This window comes from Pezoporus flaviventris, unplaced genomic scaffold (genome assembly GCF_033815535.1).
Source record: "Pezoporus flaviventris isolate CSIRO_AGI_PZ_B2104156 unplaced genomic scaffold, CSIRO_AGI_Pfla_v1 ptg000237l, whole genome shotgun sequence".
Lineage (NCBI taxonomy): Eukaryota > Metazoa > Chordata > Aves > Psittaciformes > Psittacidae > Pezoporus > Pezoporus flaviventris.
In genome coordinates this window covers 17231-28739 of record NW_026892784.1, presented here as the reverse complement: position 1 = coordinate 28739, position 11509 = coordinate 17231, and the positions used below count along the sequence as shown (strand labels likewise).

Below are 11509 nucleotides of genomic sequence, written 5' to 3'. Positions count from 1 at the left end.
GTGCCTGCTGGGAGCGGCGGGGTCCCGCCTGCGTTTAACACAAAGCCACCCCCAGACAAGGCCCGGAGCTCCCGTTCCCCATTCGGTCTCCAATGAGCAAACGGGGTAGAACGGAGCTTAGAGGGAAAGGCGATTTCCAGCCCCAGCTGCTGAGCTCAGCACCCGGCAGAAAAGCCTGTTCTGTCACCAGCTTTCTCAAGTGCTTCCAGGAGGAATTTTGCCAGGAATGCTGGAACAAGCCCAACGCGAAACCAGTTCTGGGGCTGGCTGCAGCGGCACAACCACCACCGAGCTGAAGGCACCCCAAGCGAGGACGCTGCCACCGGTTCCCCACTAAAGCAGAGGTAACAGGAAAGAAGGAACCTCTCCACTCCTTCCGAGCACCATGTTCTCCATAGAAGAAGGAATCCAATACAAGAGCCGGGATTTATTTGAAATAATTCGGTTTGAAAACGTTTTAATTTAAAATTTACAGCACACGGGGGAAAGGGGGGGGTGGGGAAACGTGGTTTTGTTACAACTAAAAAGTCTCTGAAGAGTGCTGCAGGGTTGGATTTTCTCTTTAATTTAACACTGGCATGGCTTTATTCAAAACACAGTTGCACAAAATCAGTTACTCCAAAGGTTGTCAGGAAAGAAGTGGGATCAGGAACCGAACCACACTATATACATACTGCCATACAAAGAGCATTAAAATAGGACAAAAACCTCTACAAAATATAAAACCCACCCTTACGTATTTGCATGAAAAGACCACCCACCAAGCAAAAAAGTTTCCAAAGTTAAATCTGGAGGCTCTGCATTGCTTCAGTTCTAGAAAACGCTGCTTCCGCTGCATGCCAAGCTGAGGAGCAGGAAAGGCTCCCATGGGAACCCCGAGGGAAAGACGAGTCCTGTGCGAGGAGAGGCTCTTCGGACGTGGTGGCTGATGCGCGCCGGGGTTAGGAAGGGGGGAGTCTGCCTTAGCTCAGGGAAGGGCTGAGTTTAGCTGCTTTATGAGCTCATCCAACCTCAGAACTGGACCCACAGACCAGTGTTCAAATACTGTCAAGCCATCAAAACAGACTTCTTTCCCCCCATTTAAAACTAATTTGCTATGCATCAGTAAGACAGTTACGGAGAACCCTGACAACGAGGTACTCTGAAGTACACCCCTATAAATAACAGATTTCAATCATTCACTGAGACAAAAAAAAAAACATAAGCAAAAAAAGATGGGAAAACGCACGTTTCTATCCCAAAGCTGAGCACGAAGCAACTGCCTTGAACATAAAGCCTCCATGAGAAGATAGGATGTGCACTTACCTACAGGTTCTACTCGGTCAGGAGTCACACACAGACACGGGAACTGCAGGTTGTGGTTGCAAACGTCGCTTTAGCACTAGTGCCTTTACGAGAACTGCAAACCCCGGTGAGTTCACTTCACTTCCACCCAACTCATTCTGCTCAGATGCTGCCTTCAACAGCTACACAAGGAACTAGGACTTAAGGCTCTATCTGGGGAGGGGGGGGGGGGGGGAAACCACGCACACAAGAAATGGGGCTTTGCAGAACTTCAACCCTGCAGGATCTAGACTTGACTGAAGAGTTGGAAGTGTGTAAAATACCTCTTAAATACTCACAGGTAACCTACGGGTGAGGGACTGAATTAGCTCCGGGGAATCTCCCTCTTCCCCACCCTTGTGTCTCCCCCAGGTTAACGGCAGCTGCTGTCAGCCAAGACAGATACAAAAATAAGTCTCTTGAATAAAGCTGTGTGTGATATTTGGTTCAGTACCTACGTGGAACAATGGGAATTAGTTTCATCTCAAGCCTACTGGTTTCAGTCCAAATCCCAACTGCAAGAGGAACGCCGTCACGGCTGAACTTGGGTGGTGGCTCGAATAGAAAACATCAATCTCGGGCTTGTCACAGAGTGAGGACAGAATTAGTCAGACCTGGTGGTTGCAATTAGGCTGCTAGAGAAGAAACACCCCTTGTCTGCATGTCTCCTGTACTCGCCACTGACTGCATGCAACCAACCAGCTTTCTGCAGCCCTTCAAGGTAAAAAACCCTAAACTATGAACTAGTATTATACATGGACTCAAATGGTTTACCTACAACCAGATGTAAAAGGTTTCGAAGGTGACCTGGGAAGAAAGACTACCTCCTGTCCATATTTCCCCTTCAATGACTCTATAAAAGGGGGGGGGGATGCTTGAAGAAAATGCGCTCTGAGGAGTTACCCGTTAACATCTGCATGAGAAATGCATCTATTTGATAGCCAAATACTGTTGCAGAATTCCCAAAATGACAATGCAAGAGCAAAGTGAGTGAAAGTTTAACACAGGCTTCTAGTGAAATGGTTCCACACTCCAGATTGTTAATACCTGCAATGGCTCTTCTGGAGCAGATGGATGGATTACAACCCTTTGTTTGCTCTTGAAGCAAACGCTGACCCTCTGAACAAGCAGGGAAACACGAAGATCTTCTGAAACCCACTTAGGCTTTAGAATATAATACACAAAACGGACAGAAGACTTCAAAGCCTATTCCAGGAGTCCCCTTTTAAACAGCTGAACTAAAGGTGTAATCCAGTTGTCTACTTCAAACAGAATCCCTGGGAAACTGAGGCTGCACTCAGCTCCTCATTTAAAAGAGGTTGCAATAAGTGGGTTTGAGTTTCAGCTTTTTCAGTATAAAAACTTTCAAGGAGGAAAACCACACTAGGTTAAACCCATGTGAAATGGGTGTTTTTGTCTGGGCTAATGATGACCAACACAGCAAGCTTGTAGAAACCAAAAAGCTCCAAAGAAAAGTTTGGGGGGGGGGGGGGGGGGAACTTGACAATGGCTTCAGTGATTATAGGGCTGAAAACTGTTTTCTACGTACAGGTTCACTACCAGGCTATTATATCTTATTTGGAATGATAAAAAGGGCAAGAATAGTAAAACCACACTTCTCCTATAAAAAGTTAACGTATTATCTTCTGGAGGGACATCTATGGTACATGGAGACATACAGATCTGCATAATCACTATTGCGTGTTCTGGAACCGAAGAGGCTGGTCCTACTGGTGTCTAGAGCAAGTTAATCCTCCTCTTCCTCGCCTTCATCTTCAGGGTCTCGTTTCCTCTTCTCCCCTCGCACACCCTCTGCTAAGGAAAGATGGATGCACACATCTTGTTACACTCCGAAAGGGAACTTTGCCCTTTCTGAAGAGGGAGTTGAAACCCATCCCTCTTTGTTGGTAGTTAATGCACTCACCCCTGCAACAGCACCCCAGCAAAGAGCAGTTTAAGCAACTTCATTCATACAGGCTGAGTTAAACTAAGTTCAAGCTAAGCCTGGGCTGTTCCATACAGGAATTATTAAGTATATATATATATATATATATATACACACAGAAAGAATTGTTCTGTTAACATAGAGACCTAAAATGATGTTTTCCTACCTCCCTACCTGCAGTTTGCAGCAGTTGCCTACCCCCCTGCCCAAGCCCCAGCAGCTCCTGCTGATCCCGAGTGCAACCTGCTCCAGCCTCTCCCCAGTACAAACCAATACCAGCACCTCCCAGAAACATCTATTGAGCTTGTTCTTAGGAACAGCCTTAAACTGCTCAGTGGACTGTGCGCTCTTGTGGTGAAAGCATGAAATGCAGAGCTGTCACATCCAGAGCAGTCATTTCCTGGCTCAGCAGCCATCCTGCCCTCCTGCTTCATGCTCTTAAAGAGACTGAAAGGCTGCATTTGGAAATAGGAAAAGCATTATTTCCAAATGTCAGCTTTTTTCATCCCCCAAAGTAGTTCTGCTGAGCCAAGCGCACAGACGAGATGGGGACTGGGCTGGGGAGGACTAAAAGTCACCTACAGTTTTCAGAGATGGAAGCAGGCTTCAGGATTAGCACAAAACTCTCTTAGAGATGAGGACAGAATTCCTAACCATTAGAAGAGGGAAGTTCTGGGAGAGCCCTTTAGCATGAAAAGTACAAGGAAAAGCTGGTTTGTTTTAAGATTACACTTCCTTAAAGGTTTTACCCCCTGGTAACAGCAGGGGACTCTCATCTGGTGTCTTAATCTTACCAGAGCACAGAGATGGGTACAACTAAGGTGCCCCCCCACAATTCACAGTACTGTCTGCACAGGAATGAGCCTCTGCCTCTGGAGCAACCTCTGCTCCAGCAGTGCAGAACAGCACCCATGAGGCTGGGAAACCTCAAACAGAGGACAGGTGAGCTCTTGCTTAAACCACTCCCAAAATACTCCCCACACCTCCAGAACGAACAAACAGGGATTGATGCCACTGAAGCGCACACCCCAACCTTGCAGAGCTCCAGGACTATAAAGAACTGATCTAGTCACAAGTTGAGCACTTACCTTCCTCCTCCTCATCGCCTCCTTCTTCAACGTAGTCGTCATCATCATCTTCATCCTTCACAACAATTGGGAAATACTGTTAGGATTTTTGTTTCAGGTTTGGCTTTTGCACTGATCATGGAATCCTGGAATGGTTTGGGTTGGAAAGGACCTTAAAACCCTTCCAATTCCAACCACCTTCCACCAGATCACGCTGCTCCGAGCCCCATCCGAATTTCTGCTCCCTGATCCAGAGCAGAAATCCAGGAAATCCCACCAACTTCATCCAGAGGTCACATTCCACCTTTACTGTTTTGGTGCTGGCAATCTGCACAAGGACAAGAACCAAACCGACTCCAGTGTTTCTCATCACCCTGTATTCCTTTGTTTTTCCCCCTTATCGCTGCCTCAGGCCAGCTCAAGAGCAAGCTCTTGAAACAGTCAATACAAACACCTTTTAACCCACTGTCAGTAAAGGAGGAGGGAGAGGAGGCAGAACAGTTCCTACTTCCACTGAATTACTGGGAATCAGGTTGTTGGGGGTTGGCCTCTTTCCTCTCCAAAGCTGATAGCTGAGAAATGCAAACAGCAGCCCCAGAACATAAAACAACGGCACAGGATCCCTGCCCTGCTGCCCCAGTCAGGCCTGGAAGCCACTGGGAGCTTTTACCTTTAGAGGCACTGTACGGCAGTCACAGGGTAATGTAAGGAGTAAAAACGTGGAGGCATCAGAGAGCCCATCCAATGTCTGCCCTTAGACATGGGAATTAAACCTCCTCTGGATTCATTCAGTGCCTTTTCATTCATTCATTGCCTCATTTCTGAAAGTACAGGGGAAACTTCCAGGACAGAACTCTCCAAATGTCACATAACGTACTCCTGTGCCAGTGCCCAGAACAACTCACTCCTGAGCTTCCTCCTGGTCACATACTGCTCATTTTCCAAAACCCACCTCAGCTCCTGCCTTTGGAGCAGGTTTCTTTAGTTTTAGCTTCCTGACCTGTGCCATGGCTCTTACCTCCTCAGAGCAAGGCAGAACTGAAGTTCCAGCCATAAGCCAATGCCACCAGTGCTGCTTACAAGGCAGAGTTTTAAGCCAGAAGAGTTTAGCACTAGATTTACAGTGCATCCCTGTGAAATGCAGCTGATAAAGAGTAACCTCCTATCAAAAGGAACTGCAGTGAAGTCACAGCCACAGGGGGTTTAGGACCTGAAAAGATCCCGTGGGCCATTTTCCACAGCTCTTCACACCACCACCAAGAACATTTCCATGTGAGTGCAAGGTAAAAACCCCATTTATTGCAGCAAAATCCACACAGACTTTTCCTTCACTTCATTCTACCTGAAGTACTGCTGACTTGTTGCTACTACCTCATCTTCCTCTGCTCTGTGTCTACACCTCCGAGTAACCTCAGAAGCCTGCAGCAGCCTCTGTCTCTTGGAGCTGGTAGAACTTACAACCCTTACCTGAATTTCTTCTTTCATCAGGTATGAAAGACCAACTTCCTCCTCCTCTTCACCCTCGCCCAGATCAGAGCCTCCATCATCTTCATCATCCTCCTCTTCATATTCTCCTGGAGGACCAGCTTCATCCTCACCTTCATCATCATCATCCTCATCTCCATCTGAAATGAAGGATACATGTATGCTGTGTACACCAGCTCCAACCACTTGAACCCTTTTTCTCCCAGAAGGATTTGGGTTTCACTGTGGGAAACAAGCCTGATTTTCATCAAGTTAATCTTTATCAGTCTTTTCCCTCAAGAAAGGCTCCCAATGGTTTTACATCAGGAGCTGCAGGCAAAATTCCTGATGCCTGAAGCAGCTCCATATGCAAACTCCTGCAAGAGAGCTGGAAATGTGGTCAGTGGAGGGGAGGCTTTTGACAGCAAACCCCAAAATATTTAAAGGCAAAACCAGCTGAACACATTCCATGTGTTTTATGCAATCCCTTACTCGTAACACTGAAACACCTCCGGGCCCGAGGAGCTGCTCTCTCAGCTCATCTCATCTCATTCCTCTGTCTGGAGCACAGAATCACTTTCAGTGTTTCAGTTAAGCAAATGCCAAGATGATTTAACACTTCAAGTTCATAACCTATTCCTCTATTTTCACACACCACATGGATTTCACATGGCAGCTACCAAACCTTTGGCTTTATTGGAGCTCTTTTTAACAGAGGATCCCAAATGTGGAGGTGGCTGAGTGCTCGCAGCAGCCCTTTGGAGCCAGGACGCAGCAGTGGCAGCTCCCAAGTCACCATTTAAGGTGCAGACACTGAGAAGGCTCAGGCAGAGGCTGCTATGACACAGTCTGTAGCCACACACTGACAGACCTGTACCTACAGGTTTCATTTGCAGTTGGGTAACAACAGGAAAAAAGGAGGAACAGCCTCAGTCAGGACTGCAGGGATCAGATCAAAAGCATTATGTACATGTTTGAACAGAAAAAATGGGATAACACTTGTGCATAGCACTGAAGCTGTTACAAAAGCCAGTAGAATGAGCATTTCTCATACAGAAGCCAGGCTGAGAGAACTGGGCTGGTTCAGCCTGGAAACAAGGCGGCTCCTGAAGGGGAGACCTTAAGAGCAGCTGAGTGCCTAAAGGGGTCCAGGAAACCTGGAGAGGGGCTTGGGACAAGGGATGCAGGGACAGGCCAAGGGGAATGGCTTTAACCTGCCTGAGGGGAGACTGAGATGAGCTCTTAGGCAGAAGCTCTTCCCTGTGAGGGTGCTGAGGCGCTGGCACAGGGTGCCCAGAGAAGCTGTGGCTGCCCCATCCCTGGCAGTGCTCAAGGCCAGGTTGGACACAGGGGCTTGGAGCATCCTGCTCCAATGGAAGGGGTCCCTGCCTGTGGCAGGGGTTGGAGCTGGAGGAGCTTTAAGGTTCCTCCCAACCCAGCCGAGTCTGGGATTCTGTGGTTTTGAGGCTATTTTATCTAACGGGATCTTTAATCCAAATTCTTTAACCTCAGAAGGCTCCTAGAGGAGCACGCAAACCCTCTGGCAGGAACTCTCCTTCATCCATGTGTTAGCACCAACTAAGGTCTAGAAGCCTGGGCTTCAAAGATAAGAGCGCAGCATTGTGCTAGTGGCTGCAAGAAGCTGCTCCACCCCAGGCTGCATTCACATTGCCACCTTGAGCACAGCACACTGCTTCTGGGCACGCTGTATTTCGGGAAGTTACCCTCATCATCATCATCTTCCGAGTCCGGGGCCTCGTTGTCTTCCTGATCAAACCCATCCAGGTACGTGATCTGCTGAAGCAGCTCGAAGATGCTGTCTCTGTAGTCCTCGAGGTTTGTGATCTCACAGTTGAACAGGTCAAGGCTCTTCAAGTTCTTCAGGTTTTGCTGAAACAAACAAAAAGGGTTTCTTTTTGCCCCCCTTTCTTCTTGGGACAACCACGTGGTGCTTCAAGTGACAGCACAGCCACACCCCAACAACCCCAGCCCTTCTCTCTCCACTGTTTTGCTGCCCATTAAATACAAACTCAGTTCAAGAGGCTGTTTGCAGGGGAAATGCTTCTGGAGGTGACCTCCAGGGCCTGCCTGTACCACCCCCAGCACATCCCTCCAGCACCACACCTCAGAATACATCTTTAGGGCTGGTTTTGATTGCTCAGGCAATCAAGGGCAAAACTGAGCTCTCCTGTAAACCCTTTGGCTGAGTCACTGTAAGGAGCGAGAGCGACTTGGCACAATTGGGAACTACTCTGTGGAATCTGCTTTCTGACCAGTCTGATGGGGATTCGTGTCACCTCCCAGACCTTATGCACTTATGCTTATGAGCCAACCTACACCTTAAGGAATACAGGAGGATCAGCAAGACATAACTTGGGTGCTTTCCTTCCCCAAAAAAAAACAGCAGCTCAAAAAACACCAGTCTGGGACATCCTATTGTTAATGCAGAAGGAATTGTACAGTTACTGTCTCCAACAACCATGGCAGGGAGTTGAGTCAGGACCAACCAGAACACCAAACCCAGCCCACCCCAACGCCTCTTCCACCTGAGCTGGCAAGAACTAAAACAGGACTTATTCCTGATAACCCCCCATATTTATTGAGTTTTCCTCTCACTTCATACTTACAAGAGCTTCCACAGTGCCAAGATCTTTGATTTTGTTGCCACTTAGGTTTAGATATGTGAGATTCGGACACCTTTCTGCAAGGACCTCCAGGCCTCCTGAAATGACGTTGTCGCTCAACTCCAACTGTTACACAGAACAAATGGAGTCATTAAATGGTCGGGTTCTTACTATTAGGTTCAGACCGTGTCATTTTTCATCGTTCTGCCTTTAACTGAACAGTTTCATCAGCACACTGATGGCTTTTGAAGAGTCCCACACACGTTCACAAGCTCTCTCTGGCTGCCAAAAGGCATCCTTGAAGCCTACTTTGAGAATGAGAAACCCCCTGGGTTTGGAAACCTCAATTTTAGGTTAGTAGAACATGGAATTAATTCCCTGTGAGCCTTTGTTCTGCCACCAGCCAGGCAATCCAAGTGCCTCAACCAACCCACAGAGCTCAGCAGCACATGGCCAGCCAACAAGATGGCCCAGCTTAGCCATAACCAACTGGAGATACCCAAAACCACTTGAGATCTTCACGGCCTCACTTCACAAGGCTGTTGCTATCACCTCCATGAGGTACGTACCTTCCGGAGCTTACTCAGTGTGGGCAGCTTGGCCAGTGACGTCAGCTCCACGTTGGCCATGCTCAGGAACTCCAGTTCTTTGAAGGAATCATTCAGGCCTTCGATTTCCCCGTTGCTGGATCTGCAGTTATCGAGCACCAACTCCGTCACCTTCCAACAGGACAGCAACACGCATCAGCTCAATGAGCAGCAAAAACCCCACATGCTTCATCTAAACCATGACTTGGGGCTGCTGAAAATCCATCAGTTTGATGCTGGGTTTAAATTTAGACCAAACTCATGCTCCAGAATCACCAACACCCACCTAGGTACAAAACGCAAGTCTCCCTTCCTCAGAGGATGCTGCAAATGCTACAAACCCCACCATCTAAACCCAAAACACATAGAGAAAGACACCTGTTTAGCTTCTGATAACACAGCCATGGCCTGGGGGGTCATGCTCCAAACCCCACCATCTAACCTCAAGAATCAATGGAGAAAATCACTTTTATAGCTTCTGATAGTGCCTGGGGGGTCCCCTGCACGCAATGGAACTGCTTCTGAACTCTTTTCATTTAACTACACACATTAAACCTACAAACCCCTTTGATTCCTCTCCGAATCCAAAACCTGCCTCCACATCATGGAGCTCTGGGGTTAGTTAAACCCAGCTCACCCATCCCGTGGTGCCAAAGCCCCTCAACGCGGGTCACCCACAGGGAGCAGGGATTCAGTTCAAACTCTATCCCGTACAGGGCACGCTGCACTCCTCAGGAAGGACAGGAACAAGGTGACTCTTCCCTTCCCCTCAAACACCAGCATCTGAAGGCTGCGGAAGCCTCCGCGGGGCGCACGCTGCCAGCTCCAGCGCAACTCTCGCTCCCGGTTCGTTCCCTTTCCCTATCACAGCAGCGTTGCTCCAGACACACACAAAGTTGCAGGCAGCGAGGGGAGAGGGCTCCACGCGCCCGCACAGCACATGGCAGCCTCCGCACGTCCCCGCCTGCAGTCAGGACTTTCGGACCCTCTTTCCCCTCCAAAACCCCACGCGGTGACTGCGGCGAATCCGGACTTTACTCCTGGGGCGAACCGGGCGCTGCTTTCTCCTACCGACCACGCTGCAAGCCCATGTGGGGGCCCTGCGAGCTCCCGCACTTCCACACCGATTTCCCGCAGGAAACGGGCGGCGGGGGTTCAGGGGGGGACCCCCCGGTTGTACCCCGCGGGGCGGCGGCCGGGAGGAGCGGGACGGAGCCGGCCGCGCCACGCAGCGCACAGCGGGGAGGCGGCTTGGGGGGAAGGAAGCAGCGTAAACTGCACCGAATGCGAGCGGCGGCCGAGGGAAGGGCCGTGACCTGTTTACCGCGGCCGCGCTCCCAACTTGGACCAGGCAGGGAATTACGGGCGGGCGGAACTTGGGGGCCCGCCCGAGCTCCCCCATCCCCATCCCTCGGTACCCCCCGCTTCGGGGCCAAACTTCGCGGGGCTCGGCCGGGCCGAGGGACGCGGCTGCCGGGTCCCCGCCGCCCCGGGGCCGCTGCCCGGAAGCGCCGCCCGCGCCCCGCGGGGCTCCTGCGCCACGGCTGACCCAGATTCGGCGCCGGGCCGGGCCCGCACGGCCGGAGGCGGCGGTGGCGGTGGTGGGGGCGCGGGCCCGCAGCGCGCCCGCCGCCGCTCACCTTCTCCGGGGCCCGGTTCCGCAGCTCCAGGTTGATGCGCTTCTTCATCTCCATGGCCCCCCCCATCCCGCGGCGCTGCGGCAGCGAGGGAAGGGCGGCGGGGCGCGGCGGGGGCTCCGGCCGCGAGGTCACTGCCGCCGCCGCGGGGGCAGCGCCGGGAGCCGGGACGGGAGCGCCGGGGCCTGGCGGGGGAAAGCCGGGGGACGCCGCGCTCCGGCCGCCGCTCCGAGCGCCTCAATGGCCGCCGGCGCACTGAGCCTCCATGACATGGCGCATGGCGCCCCCTGCCGCCGGCAAGGCCCCGCCCCGGGGCGGGGCTTCCTCCGCCATCCCGCCGCTCTCATTGGCTGCGCGGGTCGGCGGGGGGCGGCACGCGATTGGCTGAAGGCCCTGCCCGTCCGGCAGCGCGGCGCTCGTGAAAGGCGCGGGGCGGGGCTTCGGCTCCGTCAGCCGCGAGCGCGCGCGCGGGAGAGACTGGCGCGCCGGGAAGCGCGCCCGTTTTGCACGTGGTGGCGGCGGCGGTGGTGACGTCACGCGCGGGGCGGGGGGAACGTGGTGGGAGCGGTTACCCGGGGGTTGGGGGGGGTACACGGGGGTAGGAGGCATCGGAGCAGCTCCAAAGGGGCTGCGGGAAACCTGGAGAGGGGCTTGGGACAAGGGATGCAGGGACAGGCCAAGGGGAATGGCTTGAACCTGCCCGAGGGGAGACTGAGCTGAGCTCTTAGGCAGAAGCTCTTCCCTGAGAGGGTGCTGAGGCGCTGGCACAGGGTGCCCAGAGAAGCTGTGGCTGCCCCATCCCTGGCAGTGCTCAAGTGGCATCGATTTTACAGTCGAGGCCCCCTAAAAATAAAACAACTTC

At 51.7% G+C, this 11509-nt stretch overlaps 1 protein-coding gene across 3 annotated transcripts; it reads right to left on the bottom strand.

Moving 5' to 3' along the window:
* Positions 1–426: 426 nt before the first annotated feature.
* Positions 427–10948, bottom strand: ANP32E (acidic nuclear phosphoprotein 32 family member E). Of its 3 annotated transcripts, none has more exons than XM_061442676.1 (7): positions 10651–10946; positions 8993–9142; positions 8427–8549; positions 7524–7689; positions 5803–5960; positions 4357–4411; positions 427–3135 (listed from the first exon to the last, which is right to left on the bottom strand). In XM_061442676.1, the coding sequence occupies exons 1-7, from the start codon at positions 10714–10716 to the stop codon at positions 3071–3073; spliced, it is 783 nt and encodes a 260-aa protein (XP_061298660.1). In that variant the 5' UTR covers positions 10717–10946; the 3' UTR covers positions 427–3070. The 3 variants fall into 3 exon arrangements, with proteins under 3 accessions (XP_061298660.1, XP_061298659.1, XP_061298661.1); XM_061442675.1 differs by having other exon boundaries at positions 427–3138; positions 10651–10945; XM_061442677.1 differs by lacking the exon at positions 427–3135 and having other exon boundaries at positions 4392–4481; positions 10651–10948.
* Between the last annotated feature and the right edge of the window lie 561 nt (positions 10949–11509).